Here is a 24396-nt window from a genome sequence, read left to right as displayed (position 1 = left end):
GACTTTTAATTCTGATGCTGAAGCCTGATGCCTTGCTGAGCGACTGATGTCCTGAGGACGAGGAATGATTCTGCTTTGCTGATCCACCCTGAGGATAGGCATATCCAGATTGTGTTTTTCATGCATATTTGCTTTTTCTATCTAGGTACCAACTGTTTTGATAGAACCATAGTTAGATGTTTTCCAAATTTGTGATACTAAATTGTTCTGCATGAAGCCCAACATGCTGATGCTAATCTGATGTTAGTTAAGTATCCTCACTAATGAAACTTATGACAACAGGGACTAATGCTTGATGAATTTCTCTGCTGAATTACATGTATGTTATAACGTTGACCCAGTTGACTTTGTTATTGATTTGCACCATAGCTTTAGAATGTGTTGTTGTTCAAGCTTTAATTAGATTGTGCTTCTTCCGCCGCTTTGGACAGCCAGTGTTATTTCTGTATGTGTTTCATTTGATTTTGAGACTAATTTCAAGACCCCATTGTTAATATAGGGAAAATAAACATTCTAAACTTTTATTAAAGGTGTGGTTATTCATGACTGAAAGGTCATGCTGCGTGACAATTACTGACTCCATTGATTATTGTTGTTATTGATTACTAATGAGTATTGATTATTGTGTACTGATTATTGATTATGTACTGGATCTACGGTAAGAAAATCTTAATTGTGAGTCAAAAGGTTCATCGACCTATTCGTGTCCCCTTCTGAGTTTACCTATTAAGGTCAGATGCGCTAACAGAGATGGTAGCAGACTGATGGCTAGTCTCCTTAAAAGCTTAGCATAGACATCCGGTATAGGATAATAGACGAACAGAGACATGTTAAGAGACTGATTGACAGGTGTTAACAGAGCTAATAGCAGGATTAAAGGTCCCAGATAATTGAGAAAATTAAGTTCCCTTAAGTCCAGAAATGACTTTCCCAGATCCTGGATCCTGCTAATGGTTGTTGGAGGATGTTCCTGGTGTTCTAGTGATAGTGTGAGTGAAATAGGTTGTGCTTTCACAGCTTATGCAAATCGCAGGTGAATTTTGAGGTTTGTGAGGGTTTAGGGAGTTTGCGTACTCCAAATGAAGTTGTAGTAGAAGTGTGCATACTCCGCAGTGTGAGAGTAGGAAAATCATAGAACTTCATACAAGTGTGGCGATTTGTGGTAGAAAATTGTCCACATTGTTGTAAATGTACAGACCCTGTGTGGTCTAAGACTCAGAAGTATATTGAAAAGTGTATGAGACACTTGGTTTTATGTTGTAATCTGTCTGATTTAGTAGGTTGATCGGGCGTGGTCGACAAGTCAGTGTGAGAGTTAAAGTGAGTGAAAGAAAATTTCGGCTGAGATCTGGCGAGTTCTGTGTGCACCAAGACAGACCCATTGATCAGTTGAGAGTAAAATTTGCAGGTTGAATTTTGCTTGCAAATCTGGGAGACCGAGAAAGAAGGAGTAGCTGTAAGTGCGGGAAGAGCCATCAGTGAAAAATCCATAAGGTTTCTGAAGCAATTGTGTTACCTTTCCTGTAGTAAACCAGCAGGCTTGTTTTTGTTTTTTGGGTTTGATTAGTGCTCGCAACATTTGCATTAATTACGTGTGAATTGGAAAAAAGGAGGACAAGCCGCAATACTTTGTCAGCTGCAGTACATGTGAGTGTGACGTCATTAGAGCCGCGCTGAGATAGGTCGGTTAGTAAGAAGGGTCGTGCACGGATTGGCAGCTGTTCGTGAGAGGCAATTGGTTGAGAACGTAGGTGAAAGAAATCTTGGGATTAAAAGTCACTTTATGATTTGATTTTGAATAACAAAAAGATGACATGTTTAAAGGCATTAAAAAGTGCCCTAAGGGGAGATACATACATTACAGCGAGTGTAGGCATGGCTACACTGTCAGAAAATACACCAGCTTTCATTGTAATGGAAGAGAAGGGTGTCGCGCCATGTCTTTGGTTAAAGCGATGGTACAAATTGACAGAGAAAAATGGGAACTAAGCGTTTCCTACGAATGGGGTGTTCAATTTGAGAGTTTTGGAGCATTTACAGATGGTGCTATATGAATCGAAGCCCCTTCCGAGACCAGCACAGTTTGAGGCATTAGCGATTTGGGAGCTAGTAGCTAGACAGCAAAAGCAATTGAAATTTGAGAGGAGGATGAGAAAGGCAAAAAAGACTCTAGCGGAGGCTAGATTGGATTGTGTTCAGAAAGCATGGAGAATTGAGACTTTGCATGGAATTAAGTTATTTCTGGCATTTACGCAAAAGAATGAGAAGGAAGGAAAGAAAGCTACTAGGAAGACTAATACAAGTCCATCTGAGAGTAAGGAAACCAGAAAGTCTTCAACAGTGGAGGAGGACTCGGACTATGAGGAGTTTATTACACAGTTATTGAGAGATTGACCACCACCATATACAGTACATGAAAGTGGTCCATGTACCACTGTTGAACCGACAGCTCAGACACAGGTTAATGGGACACCGAGTCCGGTGCAGGTTAATGCTAACCTGACTAAGAATGCGGTGCAAAGTAGCCTTAACGTGCCTACCACTCCTGTAGTGCAGACCCAGATGCAAGAATTTATCCTGATGTGCCTATTATGGAAACGACTTTGAAATTAGTGGTGCCAACACAACAGGTGATTCCGAGACCGGTACTGGTTTAGACTAAGCCGGCTCCGATTTTACTGCTCCAAGGACAGTCGCAGGTAATGCCAAGATTTACTCCAGTGACAGGGACACAGTCAGATATGGCTCCGATGATGAATCAGAATATGGGAGTTACTGTCCCACTAAGCGTAGGAGCAGGAGCAGCCCCAGATGCTATATCGCTACCTATTACTGTTGGTCCAGCGGTTCCATTTTTTGCACAGAAGAAACCTACTGTAGGTGAACAGGGAACAATGTCCCAGAACCTAATGAGGGGAGGACATAATTAACATGTCCAGGTAGTCTCTCCTGTGGGACAGAATTTTGACAGATCAAGATCATTGCTAGACCTTAGTCCATTTGTTGCCCTTCCAGATGCAGAGAAAGGGCCAAATGGTAGCCAGAGTTTTAAATTATTGACACCGCAGACTCTGAATGCACTTATACAGCAGGTACCACCAGTCCAAGCAAGTAACATTTTGTTACAAGGTTTGACAGCTCAGCAACTGACAGAATGGTTAGACAAGCTGAATGCCCCACAGAGTGCCCCTAACGGAGAGGAGTATTTGAATTGTGCTAGGCAAAGCATGTAAGTGGGTGAACTCATTGAAGGAAATATGGGGGTGAATAGGTTGGAATCCTACAAAGAGGCAGAATTGAGATATCTGTGCCCAAAGATTATGAGAGAGGTTAGCAATGTACATCAGAGACTAGCAGACCTGGCAAAGAAATATGGCACAGAGATAGAGAAAACAAAGCATTTGAAAAGGAGCTACAGATTAGATTTTGAGGCTAAAGATTTTAACCACATGAGATCTGCCAGAATGAAGGCGCACCTTAAAGAATTGCTTCAAGGTGCTCAGACCTGGGGAGCATTAGACAAATGGAAAGGCAGATGGGTAAAGTAAAGAGACAAGAGAAAAAGTGATTCTTTGGAGCTGAATGAAAATGTGCAGCAAGATAAAGATCAAGTATAGATTTTATCAATGAGAGAGATTCCGGGGGGAATTTTGTTCATGTTCCGTGGAGCAGAAGTGACATTTTGTCAATTACAAATGATTATCCAAAATTGAGAGAAAATCCTGTAGAATGGTATCAGCAGACAAACAGATTCGTAAAACTTGCCATGTGTTTGTGGGAGCACTTGAACACATTACTAGAGACAGTGGTTCCAGTTGATCTGTGGATCAAATGTAAGAGGAGTGTAGATTGGCCAACAAGTGAACCAGAGAGAGACAAGAATACAGGTGCACCTTCTCCTGAGGTAATGACATATTACTATAAGGTGAAATTGAGACTGTCACCCAAGAATATTGATTGTCAGAGGATTGACAGGACAGCTCAGGAAGCAAAATAGTTGATACATACATACTATGAGAGATTATTGCAGGCATTCAAACATTACACTGGTTCAGAAACAAATGAGGTGAAAGACATGTTTCACTTTGTGTTCAGATTTGTGGAAGGAATGAGACCTGAAATCAGCCAGATGATTATGAGTCATTTGATTTGCTGGCAAGCAAAGCCGATTGATGAGGTGTTGCAGTATGCAAAATACTGTAGTGATGAGACTGAGTTGAAGCAGAAAAGGTTGAAAGCGAAGGCGATGGTGATGCAGATTGAAGCAGCTCAAACAGGAGTGCAAGGGAATTTTTCACAGCAGTTGCCACTGCAGCAGCAGGGAAACATGATGTTTCAGTCTCAGATGAGAGGTAGAGGTCATGGAGGAAATATGAATTGTGGTCAAGACTTAGGTACTGTAGTGGTTCAGAATAATGTGCAGGGAATGGGAAAGCTATTGCCATGTCACATTTGCCGAGCTGTAGAACATTGGAAACAGGAGTGTCCAATGATGTTGCAGGAAGGTGTTGTTCAGCAGAGTAATGACATCAATTCATTCCAGAATGTGAGAGGACCAAGAGTGAGAGGTCCTAATACAAAGTTTCAGAATAATGTGAATCAAATGCAAAATATTCAGCCCATGCAGCAGGTGCAAATGCCCCATGCACAAATGTCACAGTTGCAGCCGATGCAACAGCAGGTTCCCATGGTACCTAGACAGCAAATTCAAATACCTCAAGCCCCGATGGAGAAGAAACAGATGATGCTTTCTCAGCAGGTCACTGGTCAGAGGCATAACAGAAATAGTAATACAGTGCACCAATTCCCGTTACACAGTGAGAATTGAATAAATGATGAATGGACGAGTGACAGTTCAGATGAGGAGCCATGTGTGCTAGCAACCTCCTCAGAAGTAGATCAAAGAGGACCCAATGTGAAGGGAAAGGTTATGGGTCACAAGGCTTCATCCTTGATCGACACCGGAGCTACATGCTCTACAGTGAGAAGTGCAGAAGTCCCAAATTTGCCCCATTCAGGTAGAACAGTGCAAGTTGGTGGGGTAGCAAACCAGTATTTGACAAACCCGATTACAGATCCAGTTCAAGTGGAGATTGACAACTTTCAGGGATTGCATAAATTTGTAGTCTCCGATTCAAGTCCGGTATCCCTACTGGGAAGTGATTTGTTGTGTAAAACAAAGTGTTTGATTACTTGCTCAAATGATGGAATTGAGATTCAGACAAATAATGATGATGAAGAAGAACAAGCCCCAGAGATAGAATGTGAAACTACAAATGAGGGGTACCCCTTGATTGAATTTTACCTGATGTTCACAGTGAAAGAGCTCCATCCTGATTTGCAGGGAACGGTAAAGGAGAAGGTGTGGGATTTGACAGGAAAAGAAGTAGGTTTTATAAAGGGGTGGAGCCAGTTAAAGTTACTGTAAAGCCAAATGCAGTTTTCCCTCAACGTCCGCAGTACCACATGCCGCAAGATGTCCTTATGAAAGTGGCTCAGATAATTGCAGATTTTGTAAAGCAAGGAGTTTTTAAAGAAGTACTGAGCAGTCCATGTAACTCACCAACAATGGGTTTGAAAAAGCCCTGTGGGAAGGTTAGGATTGTTCAGGATTTGAGAAAAAAATGAGATTGTGGTAAAATGTTGTCCCATGGTGCCAAATCCAGCTGTGACAATGTTCCAGATTCCATGTGATGGCGAGTGGTTCACTGTCATCGATTTGTCACAAGCATTCTTTTCTGTTCCCCTTCATGAGGATAGTCAATTTCTCGTTTGTTTCAAATTCCTGGATCGAGCTTATTGCTGGTGCAGAATTCCTCAAGGGTTTTCAGAGTCACCTTCCATATTCAATCAGATTTTGAAAAATAATTTGGAGTTGTTGGAATTGTCTTTCCAATTGACCTTGGTGCAGTACATTGATGACTTACTGATTGCGTCCAAAACAAGGGACGAGTGCAAGTATGATACGATTGCCCTGTTGAACCATTTAGAAAAGAATGGTCATAAAGTGTCTCTGCTGAAATTGCAGTACTGTCAGAAAGTAGTGAAGTATTTCGGTCATCAGACTGAGATGTGTTCAAGAAAGACATCCAGAGAAAGGATTTCAACCATATTGCAGATAAATCCCCCGACTACACTGAGATGTCAGGATGTTTTTGGGGATGATGGGCTATTGTCGCCAATGGATTCCAAACGTTTCAGTCATTTCAAGACCGTTGCAGAAGCTGACTCATAAGGAAGTCACTGATCCCATAGTGTTAGACCAGGATGAAATGAAGTTGTTCACGGAATTGAGAGAGAGTCTGTGCAGGGCTCCAACGTTGGGTATGCCTGACTACATGAAACCTTTCACATTGGTTTGTCATGAGCGTGATACATGTACTTTGTCTATCTTGACACAGGTCGATGGAGGCGTAAACTGACTGTAATAGACCCTCACTCTATTGAGATTTTACTGACAAGAATGAAAACCCAATATTTGACTGGTGCATGGTTGACTAGATATGAAATGAGTATTCTAGGGTCACCAAATGTGTCATTGAAAAGATGCACAGTGCTGAACTGGCAACCCTGCTTTCGAGTGAAAATGCTGAAATTGAAAAAGAGGAGGAAGTTGAGCATGATTATCTTTAAGTAACTGACTTGTAGACAAAACCGAGACCTGACATTAGAGATACCCGATTGGAAGTGACCAAATTATCTTTGTTGATAGTTCTTGTCTGAGAGACAATACAGGGACAATGAGAGCAGGGTATGCTGTGTGCACAATTTCAGGTACCTTGGAAGCTTCCTGGCGTTGAGGAGTGTATTCTGCTCAAGTAGCAGAACTGCCAGCCCTTACTAGAGTGTGCCATGTTTCTGCTCAGCTAAAAGTTACAAAGTTACAATCTATACGGATAGTCAGTACGGATTTGGAATACTCCATGGTTTTGGTCAGTTGTGGTCACAGAGAGGTTTCTCCTCTTCTGGTTCACCAGTGAGAAATGGTGAGAGAATTAAAGAATTTGTGCATGCTATTCAAATACCTGAAAAGATTTCTGCAATAAAATGCAGTGCACATCCAAAGTCGCAGGATTATGGGGGTTATTACAACTTTGGAGGAGGTGTTAATCCGCCCCAAAAGTGACGGTAAAGTGACGGATATACCACCAGCCGTATTACGAGTCCATTACATCCTATGGAACTCGTAATACGGCTGGTGGTATATCCGTCACTTTACCGTCACTTTTGGGATGGATTAACACCTCCTCCAAAGTTGTAATAACCCCCTATGTGTCATTGGGAAATGGATATGCAGATCAAGTCGCAAGGTTTTGAGCATTGAACTGTGTATTGTTCAAAGACAAGTGGGAACTGTTACCTGAAGAATACGTAACTTGTACAAGCTATGCATTGAAAATAATTGACACTTTGGAACAATTGAAAGCTTTGCAGAACAATGTTGACACAGAGGAAAAACGTTCATGGAGCAAAATGAAACGTGTGCAAAGACCAGATGAATTGTGGGTTTCTGAGGAGGGTCAATTGATTTGGCCAAATAGTCTGTTGTCTCAAATGACGAGGTATTACCATGGCCAAGCACATATTGGGAGGGATGCAATGATTTGATTGTTCAAACATGATTGGTTTAACCCAAAGTTTAGACAAGTTGCTGAAGCAGTTTGCCAGTGATGTGTCATTTGCCAACAACTAAATACAGGGACAAGGACAGTGGTTAATTTGAGCCACATTGGAAGAGCAGGAGGTACATTCTGCAGAATGCAGATGGATTTTATTGACATACCTGTGTGTGGAGGTTTGAGATATGTGTTGGTGATTGTATGCATCTTTAGTCATTGGATTGAAGCTTACCCTACACAAAGAAATGATAGTCTCACAGTAGCTAAACTATTGCTGAGGGAACTGATACTGCATTTCAGGTTTCTGATTTCTTTAGAATCAGATAGGGGAAGTCATTTCAACAATGAAGTAAATAAATTACTGTGTGCAGCATTGAACATTGAGCAGCAGTTGCATTGTAGTTACTGCCCTGAGGCATCAGGACTAGTGGAACAGATGAATGGTACATTGAAGCCAAGAGTTGCAAAGAAGTGCGCATCCACAAATTTGAAATGGCCTGACGCATTGCCTTTAGTGTTGATGTCGATGAGAAACACACCTGACAGGAAGACAGGATTGTCACCGCATGAGATCCTCATGGGCAGAGGAATGAGGCTACCAGTGTTGCCAGGAAATGCACTTGTCAACATTACAGATGAGATGGTGTTGGATTACTGCAAAGATCTGGCTGATGTAGTTTGCTCTTTTTCTCAGTAGGTGGAAGCCACCACAGTGCCACTGTTCCATGACCCAGGGCACAACCTGAAAGCTGGGGACTGGGTTGTCATCGGAAAGCACGTGAGAAAGAAGTGTTTGGAGCCTCGTTGGAACGGACCATACCAGGTAGTTTTGACAACTACCACAGCTGTGAAGTGTGCTGGAATTCTGAACTGGATTCATGCAAGTCATACGAAGAAAGTAGCATGTTCACTGAATCATGAAGAAGTGTTGTTGTGAGTACCCACAACAGTGAGACAAGTATCACTGTCCGGAAGGAGAACAAAGGGGAACTGAGACCGGATCTGAGTTCGTTGAGGACGGTTTAGTCCCTCATGTGAGAGACGAGGGAAGAGACCTCCAGGAGGGAAACGGAGAACCTATCTCAAGTGAGGAAGCAGGATAACCTAGTCAGAGGAGGGCTTTCCCAGAAGCAGACGATCTTGAGAGACAAACAGAGCAATTGCCAGACCCAGACGGGAATGAGTTGAGGTGGATCAAAGTCAAAGTGATCTGACTCCTCCTGAACCGGTTGCAGGCCTGTCAAGAGAAAACACCACAGAACAAGGAGAAGGTTCAAGTTCGACTCTGAAGAGAATACTGGAAAAGGGTCTACTAAAAGGAGATAAGTGGCCAGAGTCACAAGTGGAGAAAAGGAAAGAGGTGGTTGTTGAACCAACAATCGAGGAAGAAATAGATACCAGAAGGAGAGAAGATCTAAGTGAAGGAGAGCTGAATGGTGATTGAAAATTGAAATGAAAGAGAATAGCAAGTCGAAGATATGAAGGTCCTGAATGGGCGTATGCAACTACAAACGAATGGCAGCAAGAGTTTATGTCTTTTTGTTTTGATGGAGAAGTTCCAGGTCAGTATTTTGCCACATGAAAGAAGTTAATGAACTAAACTGTTGAAACAATCTGAGAGAAAATTTTGAGAAAGAGACTGTTGAAAGTAACTGGAAGAGACGTTGATAACCTCATGTGACTTTTGAAACCTGATTTTGACAAGCTTCTAACCGATTTTGACACGGGATCCTGGAAGTGAAACTGAGCTGCTGAAAGAAGAGTTGTTTATTTTTGCTACAAGTTTTTTCTAAATTTCTTCTGCTTTCTGATTCTTTACAGATCATGAGTAACATTAGTCAACAAGGTAGAGATGCTAGGCGCTGTAAATATATGGGCATTGGTTTGGCGATTAAGTGTAGGATATTGTTTGTGGTGTTGATTGTGGGTATGTCTGTTCTTGATAAGAGAGGAGCCAAACATACTTCTGCTTTTGAGACAAGTACTGCACTAACAGCATTAGAGAGGTTTAGGTTAGATTAGAAATATTTGCTCGAAGATACTAATGCACACGGAGAACTTTCTTCCAATGTTTACTATCGCTTAGGAGTGAGGATGTTGAGACAATGCATGTGAAGAATTGCTTTGTGTGTACACAGACTCCTTCCTCAGTCGAGGAAGGAGTCACCTATCATAGTCTGCCTTTAATCTACGGGATAAGGTATAGTCTGTTACTAACAAGATTTCATAACCAGGAGTACATTCAGTACTGTTACTCAAACTATGACGTAGTGTTTTCGTTCGTTCCTTTAATAAGGCATTGGGGTAGAGTAGCTAAGGATAATGGCATAGTAATAATTAGAGGTTTCTTTGAACCTACATTGACATTTGGCACAGCTTATGCACATATAAATAATTTGACATGCTTGCTTACACCTTTAGAGAAAAGCTTCTTAGATCACACAGATGACAGGAGAAAAGCATTAAAGGAGAAATTAGAAAAAGGCTTAGAGAAAATGACTTAGAAGAATGATTATGCTTATAGTGCAATTAAAACGCAAGGGAAATTAGCTTTAGATGCACAACACATAGAGAAACTTTGTATATATAGCCCTTAATCGCGCACTGACACTTTATTTGTGGGAATGAGTGAATGTAGGCATGTGTTTTTGTTTCAGAGTAAATGGACGTTTATGTTGAATGGCCAGGACCCTGCAATTCCAGGGATTTACTACATTTGTGGACTTTGGGGGTCATTACAACATTGGTGGTAAAAGCCGCTTACTGCGGTGCAGAAGACCGCCAATACACCGCCGCAAGCGCGGAATTACGCCACAGCTATTATGACCCACATCTCGGAATCCGCCGAAATACAGACACCCACACAAGTCCGCCACACCAAAGGTCAGTGATAAACTGGCGAAAACAAAACCTCCACCGTCACGCCAACAGAAACACGCCCATGCTTTCATGACCCACGAATCAACGCGGCGGTCTTTCAACCGCGGTATTCTATTGGCGGTACACACCGCTGCACTCAAAATACACACACATCTCCAAAACACCACCACATTGGACAATTCCAAGTACACATACCTGATACACATACACACACCACTCCCACACACCCATTACAATATAAAACACACACCCCCCACAAACCGCTACAACAAAAAATTATAGATGAAGGCGAGAGAGAGAGCACAGCATGGACAACCCCACCACACAGAGGCACACAACACCATCACCCACACAACATCCACGCACAAAACACCACACACCACTACACATCACCACATACACCACCCCACACATAACCTACACCACCCCATGGCACGGCAACGACACCCCAGGTTTTCGGAGGAGGAGCTCAGGGTCATGGTTGAGGAAATCGTCCGGGTAGAGCCACAGCTATTTGGATCACAGGTGCAGCACACCTCCATTGCAAGGAGATGGAGCTATGGTGGAGAATTGTCGACAGGGTCAACGCAGTGGGACAGCATCCAAGAACATGGGATGACATCAGGAAGAGGTGGAACGACCTATGGGGAAGGTACGTTCCGTGGTATCCAGACACCAGGTAGCTATACAGAGGACTGGCGGTGGATCCCCACCTCCTCCCCCACAACTAACAACATGGGAGGAGCAAGTCTTGTCGATCATGCATCCTGAGGGCCGCGCAGGAGTAGCAGGAAGACTGGACTCTGGTAAGTCAAATCTCTACTATTATATCCCCCCCACCCTACCGGCATGCCATCACAAACTTCTACCCCTACCCTCACACCCATCACCCCAACACCTCACAGATACCCCACTATCACAACCCACACATCCTAATACCAAGCCCTGCATGTGACAACAATGCATGGACATCCATCACAGGCCTGCATGGACACCCATCACCACAGCATGTCCAGTAGAGAGACTCAGCCAGGGCACACAATCACCAATCACACAAGGGCCAAGTTTATAATGCAAGCACAGGAGTAGAGGGAAACACACCCATTGCACAAGATGGCACACAAAGATACAATAACTATGCATTTACACCCCAACAGGACCGCTACCCAACGTAACCGGACAGGAGGTGCCAGCCATATCCAGTCCCCCCACAGAAGAGGCCCACATTGACGACAGCAGCTCTGCATGCCTGGATCAAGATGACCAGCCCAGCCCATCAGGGACCTCTGGACAGTCGGTTCCCCTGCCACAGTCTCAAACCACCACTGAACCTCCCCCTCAGGAAACACCACCACAGCACCAACCCAGCAGGCCCATCCCTCTGTCCCCAGGACACGTCACTCTGCAGTGTGTCCACCACTACAGGGACCCCAGGCAACCCCTCTAACCCAGGATGATCGGGGACCTAGGGTAAGTGGCAGTGGGCACACGGTTCAGGGGACAGAGGCACAGGACAACAGGGAAGCTGGGAGGACTGCTGTGTGACAGGGGAGGACAGGCCCAGGGAACCCACTATCCACGAGGCACTCTCCAACATCATGGGAGCATACCACCATTTCCAGGAGACCATGGGCTCGGTACTGGCCAAGTTTCAGGAGACCCAGCGGCTGGAGGAGGAACAGTACCTGGGGATCAGGGAGAACTTGAAGTCCATTAACACCACCCTGGTCACCATTGCAGGAGTGCTGGCAGACATAGTCAACACCATGAGGGAGACAGTGGCATACGATCGGGCCACTGACACCAGCCCGAACAATGAACAGCCCTCCATGTCCACCGGCGCTAGTGGACTTGAGGTCCCGCCACAGGACCAACAGGCCGCCAGCACCCCACCCCCTGCAGAAGGAGAACCACCCCTCAAATGGTCCCTACGATCCAGGCACAAGACAGAGAACATTGCCAAGACCCCCGCCAGGAAATAAGACTCACCTGATTGTCACCCTTCTGTCCCACTATGTCACCCTAACCACCTTGAACTGCCATTGCTCCACTTCCTATGCCCCATTGGACAATGGACCTGTGATACAAAGAGACTGGACTCTAACATGGATATTCCTCCACTATCACCCCAGCCCATTGCACATCCCCCTCCACTTATTACCACTTAAATAAACACCCTTGAATCACAAAACAATCTGGAGTCAGTCTATACTTTCACAAATATATTTTACAACCTCTTTGACAAATAGCATTGTAAATGTTCATTTGCACATACCAAAGTATGGCAGTTGTTGGACAGCAGTAAACATAGCAGAAGGCAGAATGTGGTACCCAGATCTGTGAAAAGGAAAGCCATAGTGAACTGTCAGGGTCCATGCACAGAGGTAATAAGGCAGACTTAAACAATGTCCTACAGTAGTCTGATATGAGATGAGCAGTGCCAGTCTCTTTCCTGTGTCTCACTGGAAGTACTGCATGATGATGTTGTTTCTGTTGTCAATATCTTCTTCTTCTGCCTCCTCTTCCTCACTGTCCACAGGCTCCACAGCTGCCACAAGACCAACATCAGGCCCATCCTCCTGCGGAAAAGGCACCTGGCTTCGCAAAGCCGGGTTGTGCAACATACAGCATGCCACGATTATCTGGCACACTTTCTTCGGTGAGTAGTATAGGGAGCCACCTGTTAGATGGAGGCACCGGAATCTGGCCTTCAGGAGGACGAATGTCCGCTCAATAATCCTCCTAGTTCGCCCATGTGCCTCATTGTAGCATTCCTCTGCCCTTGTCTTGGCATTCCTCACTGGGGTCAGTAGCCATGAGAGGCTGGAGTAACCAGAGTCACCTGCAAATGTTGAGGGATATCTGTTAGACCTACACCAACACTTAGGCCAGACACCTATTCATACTGTGTGGGGACCTTGGCCTCACCTATTAGCCAAACACTGTGCCTCTGGAGTCGGCCCATCACATAAGGGATGCTGCTGTTCCTCAAAATGTATGCGTCACGCACTGAGCCAGGATACTTGGCATTCATATGAGAGATGTACTGGTCTGCCAAACACACCATCTGTACATTCATTGAATGGTAGTTTTTCCGATTTCTGTACACCTGTTCATTCCTGTGGGGGGGACAAATGCCACATGTGTACCATCAATGGCACCAATGATGTTGGGGATGTGACCCAGGGCATAGAAGTCACCTTTCACTGTGGGAAAATCCTCCACCTGGGGGAAAACGATGTAGCTGCGCATGTGTTTCAGCAGGGCAGTTAACACTCTGGACAACACGTTAGAGAACAATGGCTGTGACATCTCTAATGCCATGGCCACGGTTGCTTGAAAGGAACCACTGGACAGGAAATGGAGCACTGACGGGACCTGCACTAGAGGGGGGATACCTGTGGGATGGCGGATAGCTGACATCAGGTCTGGTTCCAATTGGGCACACAGTTCTTGGATTGTGGCACGATCAAGTCTGTAGGTGATAATGATGTGTCTGTCTTCCATTGTCGACAGGTCCACCAGGGGTTGGTACACCGAAGGTTGACGCTATCTCATCATCTGCCCCAGCAGTTGTCCCCTATGGAGGAGAATGGTGGGCAGAGGGTCATGTACCACATAGGTTGCACAAGGGTTTTTGCACTAATGTGATTTAATCGGTGTGTGGCGTTGTCTGTCCGTATTCCTGCCCAAATGTGTTCTGACACAGTTAGGTGCCCTGCCATGTGCCACCCTGAAATGGCGGCTGCCTGACCTGTAAGGAGGGACAAGGGGAAATGAGGTAACTGGCGTTGTGCAGGGTCGTGGTAGGCGGACAAAGACAGCCACGCAATTCAGCATTGGTTATCATTGGGCCCTATGGGTTCCAGGAGCAAATGGCGATGTACGCCGGCGGTGACGGTACCCACTGCAGCGGAGGTCACTGCCATTTTCTACCCATTCACTCACTTGATACCTGACCTTCAACAGGAGAGGGCCTACACTGCAAGTGCTGCTGTGACCTCAGTCTGGAAGCGACAATGGCTCGAGTGTCTGGGGAAAGGGCCCCTGCCTTCACTTCGGAGGAGTTGGAGAGACTAGTGGATGGGGTCCTCCCCCAGTACATGCTACTCTACGGTCCTCCAGACAAACAGGTGAGTGAACTGTGAGCATGATGCATGGGACATGAATGTATGGAGTGGTGTGGATGGAAGATACATGTTTGGGGGGGCTGAGGCCTGCATGTGAGGATGGTGAGTGTATGTGTGTCAGGGCATGGTGGGAACCGGTGGCCAATGAGTATGACGAACCGAACAGGGGAATACGTTCCTTTCTTACTTTACCTTTCCTTTAGGTCAGCGCCCACCAGAAGAAGAGTATTTGGGTGCCATCGCCAAGGAACTGTGGACACTGGGGGTCTATCATAGACGGAGCACCCACTGCCGCAAGAGATGGGAGGACCTGCGCCGCTGGAGCAAGAAGACGGCGGAGGCCCAGCTGGGGATGGCCTCCCAACGTGGAAGGGGTGCCCATCGCACCATGACCCCCCTGATGTTCCGGATCCTAGGGCTGGCATATCCGGAGTTGGATGGGCACTTGAGGGCATCACAGCAGCCACCAAGGGGTGAGTACAGTCTCAGTCAGCTGAGGTGTCTGGGTGAGGGATGTGGGCTGTGGGTTCACCTAGGCCAGGGTGAACTTGCTAGGGTAGGCCCATTGTTAGGCAGGCTCTGTGGCACTCCAACCCCAACAGTGATAGTGGCCATCTCCAAACAGTCAGGCTCCTGTGGGTTCCAGGTGTGCAGCAAATATAGTTAGGCATAGTCCCCCGTGGGCAGGTGATTTTCAAACGAACTGTTAATGCATGGCCTAGTGCATAGGGCTGCTCCCTGTGAGTTGTGTCCGCCAACGGTAGTGGTGTTGCTGGCATTGATCATGTGTCTCCTCTGTCTTTTCCCCCCTTTTTGTTTTGTCACCCTGTCCTTGTGTGCATTAGCATCATCTGGTGGAGGAACTGTGGCACCGGAGCAGGAGGGAGCTGCAATCCACATGGCCCAGGAGGGTGAATGTACGGAGTCTGAAGACACCAGTGGGATGGAGGGCGAGGGGATCTCCACTACGGGGACAGGAGGGGACACCAGCGACAGCGACTCCTCCTCTGATGGGAGCTCCCTTGCGGTGGTGGGCACTTCCGTGCCCACTGCAACAACAGGTACAGCCGCCACCCCTGACCAGCACTGCCCTCCCAGCAGCCCCCAGCGTGTTTCCCGTGCCCGCTCACCCAGGAGGGTGGGCATCTCCTTTGCCCCAGGCACCTCAGGCCCTGCCACACTTAGCCCTGCTGCCCTCAGTGAGGAGGCTATTGACCTCCTGAGATCCCACACTGTTGGGCAGTCAACCATTTTGAATGCCATCCAGGGTGTCGAGAGGCATTTGCAGCAAACAAATGCATACCTGGAGGGCATTCATTCTGGCGTGGCGGCCCAACAGAGAGCATTTCAGGCTCTGGCCTGTGTCCAGCCTCCCCCCTCCAACTTCCACTACTCAGACCCAATCCCTCACCTCAGCCTATCCCAACCACACCATCAGACCAGTATGCACACTCATCAACACACAAAAGTGGCTCAGGAAAACATAAGCACCACACATCCCACAGGCACTCACTCAAGCACCATTCCCATGCAGACACACCAACATCTACTGCCTCAACAGTTTCCCCCTCCTCCACATTCTCTACCTCCCTCCCAGTCTCGTCTCCACTCACACCTGCATGCACTACATCCTCAGCCACTACGTCCAACACCAGCACGCCCATCACCACACACCGCTCACGTGCAATCACCACCCCCACTACCATTCACACGTCCCCTGTGTCCTCTCCCAGTGTGTCTGTGAGCCCTCCTCCCAAAGAACACAAAGGCCGGCACACACCCACTCAACAGCCATCCACCTCACAACAGCCTCCAACCCATGCACCTTCACCCAAACTCAGCAGACGTACACCTCCTACAGCCACTACCTCTTCCTCCACTCCCAAACCCCCTCCATCTTCCCATCCCAGTGTGCAAAAAAAAACATTTTCCTGGCTAATATTGACCTCTTCCCTATACCTCCACCCCCAGTCCTTCCCCTAGGGCCAGGTTGTCTAGAGCCCTGACCAGCACCTCAGCCACCAAATCCTCGTCCAGTGTGGTCCCTGCAGGTCCAGAAGGATCGAAGGGGGCACCCATCAGCGATGCCAGTGTGCCACCTACTGAAGCCAAGGACCACCCTATTCCACCACCTGCCAAGGTAAAGAAGGGGCCGGCATGCAGAAGAGAAAAGCTGCACCACCCACCCAGCAAGGCCTCATCCAGAACCAAAGAGGGCAGTGCCAAGGTCCCAGCAGCGACTTCCAAGGTGGGGAAGGGACACAAGAGCAAAGGGAAGTCACCTCAGGGCATGGAGCCTCCGGGTGAGAGACTGGTGACCCCCATTTCTCAAGTCAGCCCAGAAACCTGTACTGCGGTGAGCACCGCCCCAACGACCGCCACCTGCACCGCCACCTGCACGTCAGCTGCTGCTACTACAGTCACCAGCATCATCACCAGTGGGCAGCCTTCCGAGGCTGCAGGAGATGGCCTGGTGTCCCCCTCCACAGGTGCAGACACCTGCACCACCAGCAGCATCTCCGCCACAGACACCGCCGCAGCCACCACTGCAGCCCTAGCCGCAGCCACCGCCACCTGCCCCGCAACGTGCCCAGCCAGTGCCACTACAGCAGACATCAGCATCATCCCCAGTGGGCAGCCTTCCGAGGCTGCAGGAGACGGCCTGGACCCTGCACACACTACATGAGGCACCACCACCTGCACTGGCACTACCAGCAGTTTGCAGCCTAAGTCATCGCAAGGAGGGGTGTGGCTCTGCCTCCATGGAGTATCATGCTACCTGTTACCGGAAAATCTCGTGGCTCAGACACCCAGGTGAGGGAATGGGAACTGCCACACCCCTGCTGCAGCATCACTGGTCACAAAGCCCCCTCCAGAACCAGTGGAGAAAAGCATCCACTACCCCAGTCCTTGGCAGTATGAAGCACTCTGGGCACAAGGCCCCCTCCAGAACCAGTGGAGAATAGCATCCACTACCCCAGTCCTTGGCAGGATGAAGCACTCTGGGCACAAAGCCCCTTCCAGAACCAGTGGAGAAAAGCATCCACTTGAGAGACTGTGGCTTTGCACTCCCCAGGAGCAAGCAGTGGGCAGTGAACCCACTTGAGAGACTGTGGCTTTGCACTCCCCATCACCAAACAGCGGGCAAACCACCCACTTGAGAGACTTGAGAGACTGTGGCTTTGCACTCCCCAGGAGCAAGCAGTGGGCAAACCACCCACTTGAGAGACTTGAGAGACTTCGGCTTTGCACTCCCCAGGAGTAAGCAGTGGGCAGTGAACTCACTTGAGAGACTTGAGAGACTGTGGCTTTGCACTCCTCAGGATCAAACAGTGGGCAAACCACCCACTTGAGAGACTTGAGAGACTGTGGCTTTGCACTCCCCAGGAGCAAACAGTGGGTAGTGAACCCACTTGAGAGACTTGAGGGACTGTGGCTTTGCACTCCCCTGGAGCCCCCTCGAGGAGCAGTGGCATAGTACCATCAACTGGCTGAGGTGCCCCTACTCCCATTCCCCCTGAGGTGCCTGTTTTTTTGTTCGACCCGAAGTCCCTGCAGTATTCTCTCTGTTTTGAGGCAGGTGTCATGTGTGGGCTTCGCCCATGCTTTTTGGGACCATTGGTCCACGGACATTTAATGGGACAGTGTATGGACCTGTGTACTTGCTGTAAATATTTGTATATACTGATGATTTAAAGTTATCTTGGGCTATCATTTGGTCCTTGCGTTCTTCCAGGGGTGACGGGGTGTATCTGTGATGTTATTGGATGTGTGTGTGTGTGTGTTGTTGTGGGTGGGGGTGTTGCACCCACAACAACACACACTGTTGTCACTCTCTTTTCCCTCCTCCCCTTCCCTGTGTGCTACGTGCAATACTTACCGTCATTGTCTCCGCCATCTTTGATGTTCCTGGTAGATGAGGAGGTAAACCATCATGGGCAGGACCTGTAACTCAGGCTCCATGGCATCCTGGTTCCTCGTTGGGTGTTGAGAGGTGAGTGGTTTCCCTTCCAAGTGAAGTTTCCACTGTGCTTGTGATGACATTGGTACCGCCCTGGAAAAGCTGGCGGATTGGTGCCTTGTAATAGTGTGGGCGGTACATTGACTTCTGCCTGTCTGTTGGCAGTTACCGCCGCAGTGTTTTGTTTCTACCGCCGTGGCGGTTGGAGTGTTAAAGTGGCTGTCTGTGTTGGCGGTTTCCGCTACGGTCGTGATTCCATTTTTTTTTCCGCTGGCCTGTTTGCGGTATTACCGCCGCTTTATCACCGACCGCCAGGGTTGTAAAGAGGGCCTAAATGCACACAGGCAGAGGATTGTGTCAAAATTTAATAATTGATCAGATTTAATGGCAAATGGAATGAAGATATGTGTGTGCATGTGAAGTAACGCATGAAATATGTTGTTCTTGCATGTGTACAATAGCCAGGACTATACTGACGACATGTCAGATGTAATGCGGGACAAGGAGAGGACAATGAAAGAAAATGAAAGTTTAGCATGAAAATGGAAGTTAGAAATCTCAAAAAACACGTAAAGCTATATTAACAACCGGCATTCCACCAAGATTGCCCATTCCTCTCTTTTACTAAGAAAATAGTTAAAGATACACCTTTTTAAAGCACCTACATCTTTACATTATGACGCAGAAAACAGTCCATCAATCTCCACAGAGACGTTTTAAGGTCTGGGCAAAGCGGGCAGTTGCCCAGGACTCCCTCCTTCCAAGGGACTCCTTGTTAAAGCGAGTGGGGCAGTAAAACTCCCTCCTAAACTTACGTTGCTGATAGATTTATTTTGTAATGTGCCAGTTGAACATGCTTAACAGAAGATTGGGGTCACATTTACTAAGAATTTACAGCAGTGTAAAGTCTCACAAAGTGACACAAAGCAGCGCAAACTCTTGCAAGGGTGTTTACATTCCCTTACAAGTTATTTTGTGCTGGAAATTTGTCCATTCCTCAGCGCTACTAGCAATCTGTGCTGCTAGTTTGTGTCAATGTTGCATTGCTTGGGTGTAATTTGGGTGGATTATTTCAAGAGCCAAGACTGGACATTGCAGCGAAAAATAATGCCCTCTTGAAGCAGTGCTGAAAGAGATTTTTTTCATTTCCTAAAAGCAAGCAAGTGTGCTGCAATGTACAGTACAAATACAAGGTATGTAATGCTTAAGAATATGTCTAGTATAAGGTTACATAATGGAAAGGAATGCTTCCAGTACAATGGAATCCTATGCTAGATAGCTCACACATTAGTGAACCTTGGAGCAAAGGTTGTACATGGTGCTCGGGAGCCTGTTTGTAAACTATTGCAGGGTAGTGATTGGCAGAAGGCCATTTTTAGTAAACCTGGCTCTGCACTGCTTGCTCCCTCTTGAGCACCTCTGCTTTGCGGTAACAAAATCTGCTCATTAGTGTGCATGCCTGGAGTACTCATCCTCAACCTGCATGCTCATCACACTTTCAAGCATTTAGTGACAATTAAATTGAAAAATAATATTTACTTCACCTGCTCTACCTTACCCCTAGACTTTAACCTATCTATCTCTAATTCTCCATGTACCTTCTCCAAGATCTTCAAGATCGTAACTCTAACTGACCTTTGTCTACATTATCTGTCTCTCTATCAATATACCTGATAGACCTGGCTCAACATATTCTTTTTCTAACTCTCTCATGTCCTTGATCTTTTCTCTATCACTCTATGCCTATTACCTAAATAGATCCCTCTGGATCTCTCTCTTCAACTTTTCTCTCTACTTCTTCCCACTCGCTGTACCTCTCTGCACTCTTTCCATCTGACCTCAATGTATCTTGCCTCCAACTACTTAACTTCTCACGCAACCTCATCTCTAGCCTTACCTCACCTCTCTATCTCTCACCATGTCTGCACTACCTTCTCTCTCTCTTGCTCTCTAACTCTCTCTCTCTATCACTACTGACTCCCAGCTCTTTCTCTACCTCACCACTTTCCATCACCTCTATTTCTCTTTTGTTCCCTCACTATCTCACCTTTCTATACCATTACACTGTATCTTCCACACCTACTCTCTCAATTTCCTTCACCATTAGTTCATTACTTCACCTCTCCTCTCCACCTTTTTCTCTCATTCTATCTCTGTCCATCCCTTACTTCACTTCTCCGAATAGCTTACACATGCCTGGCTATCTCCATTTGTCTGTCTCTCCCCCTTGGTCTCTATCATAAAGTATTCTTCTTCTCTCACAGCATCTCTTCCTCTCTCTCTCACAAATACATATTTCTCTCGGAGCAACCACTGCTATTTCAAATCATCTCCTCCACCTCAACTATTTTTGACCTGTTTATTTACAGATCTTTCTATCACATATCTCTTCCTCTTTTTCTATCTTACAACTCTTTACCGCTATATAAACCTCATTTCGCTCTGTTTCATGTGTGTCTCTCAACTACCTCAACATTTCTCTTTTTTAAACCCTCTCTCTACCTTTTTCTCTTTCCAACTAGTGTTGACCCATTTTTCTACACCACTTTTCATTTTGATATCTACATTACATCTCTTTGTTTTTACTCAAGTCTCTTAATCTGTGTCTACATCTCACTGCATTTACTTCTCTCTAATTCACCCCACTCTATCTCTCTCCATCATGCTCTTTCTTCCATTCCTTACCCCGCCCGAGTAACTGTCTAGCCAGAGAAGCACACACATATAAAGAGAAGAGGGATAAGGCAGGGGAAATTAAACTGTAAGAAATCTATTACATTTTGATAAACAGGATGGTGAAAATTCTCAGAGCAATGCTTTCATTTCCACTGTTGAAGAAAGAATGGCAGTAATGAAGAGAGATATATTTGTGATCACAAATATTCAACAACTATAGCTACAATTTCAAGCACTATGTTCATATGTCTTACTTTACAATTATGCAGTATTCGAATAAGCAACTCACAAGTCAACCTTAATATGTTTTTCCTACAATGAGAGTATCAAGTTGGTTAGATTCTAAATTCCACATAACATGTTGTTAAAAAAATGTAGATCCAAACTTAAAAAGAACAGTCTTTATTAATGATTATTCAAGCTCAATTTTACATTACTGGGCTAAGGGACATTTAGCAGCTTAAGCTTTTGCCTGTGTTTGCACCTGTTGGTGAGATTTAGCACAAGAATAAATATTGTTCGGCACTACAAGAACTTTAATTAGCTGAAAAGGGGTAATAAATTCAAAAGTGCACCAAATGGATCCCCAATCCATATATATGTTGTTTTAAATGTACACATAATGAAATTTGATGAGGTACTATATACTATTTATTTTTCAGCCTTAGCTCCCTTATTGAGCTGCCTAAATCTTTTTACTATTTTGAACAGTACATTGTCAGGTGTAGAAACACACATAGAACATACTTAGGTGTCAGAACAATGTACAGTGCACTTTTTCCTTTTGTAAATATTATGAGACTGCGAATAAGTGCTTGACTTTACCCATTTTACAAAAGAATAATTTTAGACTATTTAAACCAGCTATGATGTTTCAACAACTCTCCGAATTAGAAAGTTGCTTAGCTATAGCTACTTTCATAAAGCAGTCTGTTAAATTACACAAGAAAATAACAACTGGCTGATGTCAATAGTTTCACTAAGGTTTTCATAGGGCAATTTGACCTTAACTGTATATTCTTTTTACATTGAAATAGTTCATATTTTTAACTTCTAAGCTTGTGGTATATATGTGGATCTTTTTATTATTCTTTGCTAATGTGTTATGAAATGTATTTTATTTGTGCTTTTATGGTTTCAAATGCGAAATCAAATAAAGCTGCTTTGCTTGGACATACCGGGGTTGATTGCAATCTCTGGTCGTAGTTTTGATGCCTCCGCCACATGTTCTTGAGCATGAACTATAAGATCCCCACGATCCCCATTGTCCATCCACATGCCGTGTTTCCATTGCCTTGTCTACACAAAGTCCATGATGGCAATGCTAGCAAATTAAGAAATAGAAATAAGATGAAAATTGTTACAATAAAATGCAGAAGGATATTAAGATTAGCATTGGTCTTTAACCACGTAGGTAGCCATGGTCAAATGGTAGGCTCATGTGACATGCTATGAATTGATGGCAAATAAAATTCATAAGCTGATTCAATGTTACTTTTTGTTCAAAGTAAAACTTTTTCAGTCACCCAAATACAGATAAACATTCTATTACTTCTAACCTTATTACTCACTCACCACTCCAATTTATGCAAGTCATCTTGCTGAATGAACATTGTACAACATTTCGGTCAGGATGTGGGTTTTAGTACATTATAAAATAAGGAAAAAAGTTCCTCCCTGATCCCAGACAGCCTTGGCAATACAGTACGCGATAGTGAGTGCGAGTTGCTCGTGAAGTAATGTCTCCAAACCCCCATCAGATCAACAGGAAGCTGCACACAACCAGGATTCCAATGCTAGTGAATGGTTTATTAGGTGAAAAAAATAAAACACCCTTCACATTTCAGCCTAGCAACCTTGCTCACAGGTGAAAATCTCAAAATAATAAAATACGTGCAAAATGGTGCTGGTGGAGCAGAAACAACTGCAACAGCATCTTGCAATACACAGATGGCACACGTCATCCATAGACTCCCTCTCCACCAATGACAATATATTAACTTCAATAGAACTGTAAATTCTAAAACAAAATTCCTTCCATCATGGACTTCGTGACTGATGTGGGTGCTGGTCCCAACTAATTTAGATGTACAAAAGCATACTGGCATTATCCAGTAAGAAATGTAAAAAACAGTTGTTCTCATAATAAAGCCCCTTAGAAATTAAGTAGATGGCCGAAGTGTGTAGGTGCTAATGTTGACAAGAACCTGATAAACTATATGTTTTAATAAAAAGGTGTAGCCTTAGATTCTGACAAGTGAAACAGCAGTGTGCATGAGTCAGAGGAAACATTTGGATATGAGTAAAAGTAGGGTGAATGGTTGATCAACATAAGAAATGTGTTTATTCTTTAGGCTCTCTTTTAATTCCTAGAAGGAATCTCTGAGGAATTCCTCTCTTGAATTGCAAATTGGGGATTGCTGTGTTTAGTAGAATGTTATGAGAAATATCTTTATTATGAAGCCATGAAAAATAGATTAGATAAATAATAACACTATGGGGGTTATTCTAACTTTGGAGGAGTGTTAATCCGTCCCAAAAGTGACGGTAAAGTGACGGATATACCACCAGCCGTATTACGAGTTCCATAGGATATAATGGACTCATAATACGGCTGGTGGTAAATCCATCACTTTTCCGTCACTTTTGGGACGGATTAACACCTCCTCCAAAGTTAGAATAACCCCCTATGTTTATACAAATGAAGGTGGTAAAAAAGACGTTGATCCATTTGAGGGGTAACTTTTTTTTTTAACAATTCTCTTCTTAAATAAGTACAACATTTCCAATACAACATAATTAGAAATTCAAGAGACTTGAATGTGCACCCTATTTCTTTGGGAGTTCACTAAATTCAAGAACTTGCAGAGAGACCATTTTCCATTTCATATTCTAAATCTAAGAACCCTTAACTAAATCCATCCTTAAGTTTAAGAACACAACATCTATAAATGTACACTGTCGTACTGTCATTTATGCACGCGGATGAGTAATGCATAAAGAGTATGGCAACAAGTATGGCAAAAAGTATGAAACCTGTTGGCATCTGTTTAACATTGCTATAGTCACTATAATGTTTCAAATGCAGCCATATATCAGATACCAAAATTAATTCAAAGCAAAAAATGCT

The 24396-nt window shown here is 45.1% G+C and overlaps 1 protein-coding gene across 1 annotated transcript in view; it reads right to left on the bottom strand.

Annotated features, from left to right (window-relative positions):
* The window catches only part of ADAMTS20 (ADAM metallopeptidase with thrombospondin type 1 motif 20), a 1292194-nt gene that overhangs the window by 709150 nt on the left and 558648 nt on the right, over positions 1-24396 (bottom strand). Inside the window, exon 14 of the mRNA XM_069228834.1 lies at positions 22445-22590. Coding sequence (XP_069084935.1) covers positions 22445-22590 — 146 coding nt within the window. The remainder of the gene's footprint in view (positions 1-22444; positions 22591-24396) is intronic.

This window comes from Pleurodeles waltl, chromosome 4_1, assembly GCF_031143425.1.
Source record: "Pleurodeles waltl isolate 20211129_DDA chromosome 4_1, aPleWal1.hap1.20221129, whole genome shotgun sequence".
Lineage (NCBI taxonomy): Eukaryota > Metazoa > Chordata > Amphibia > Caudata > Salamandridae > Pleurodeles > Pleurodeles waltl.
This window is presented reverse-complemented; position numbering and strand designations above follow the sequence as displayed.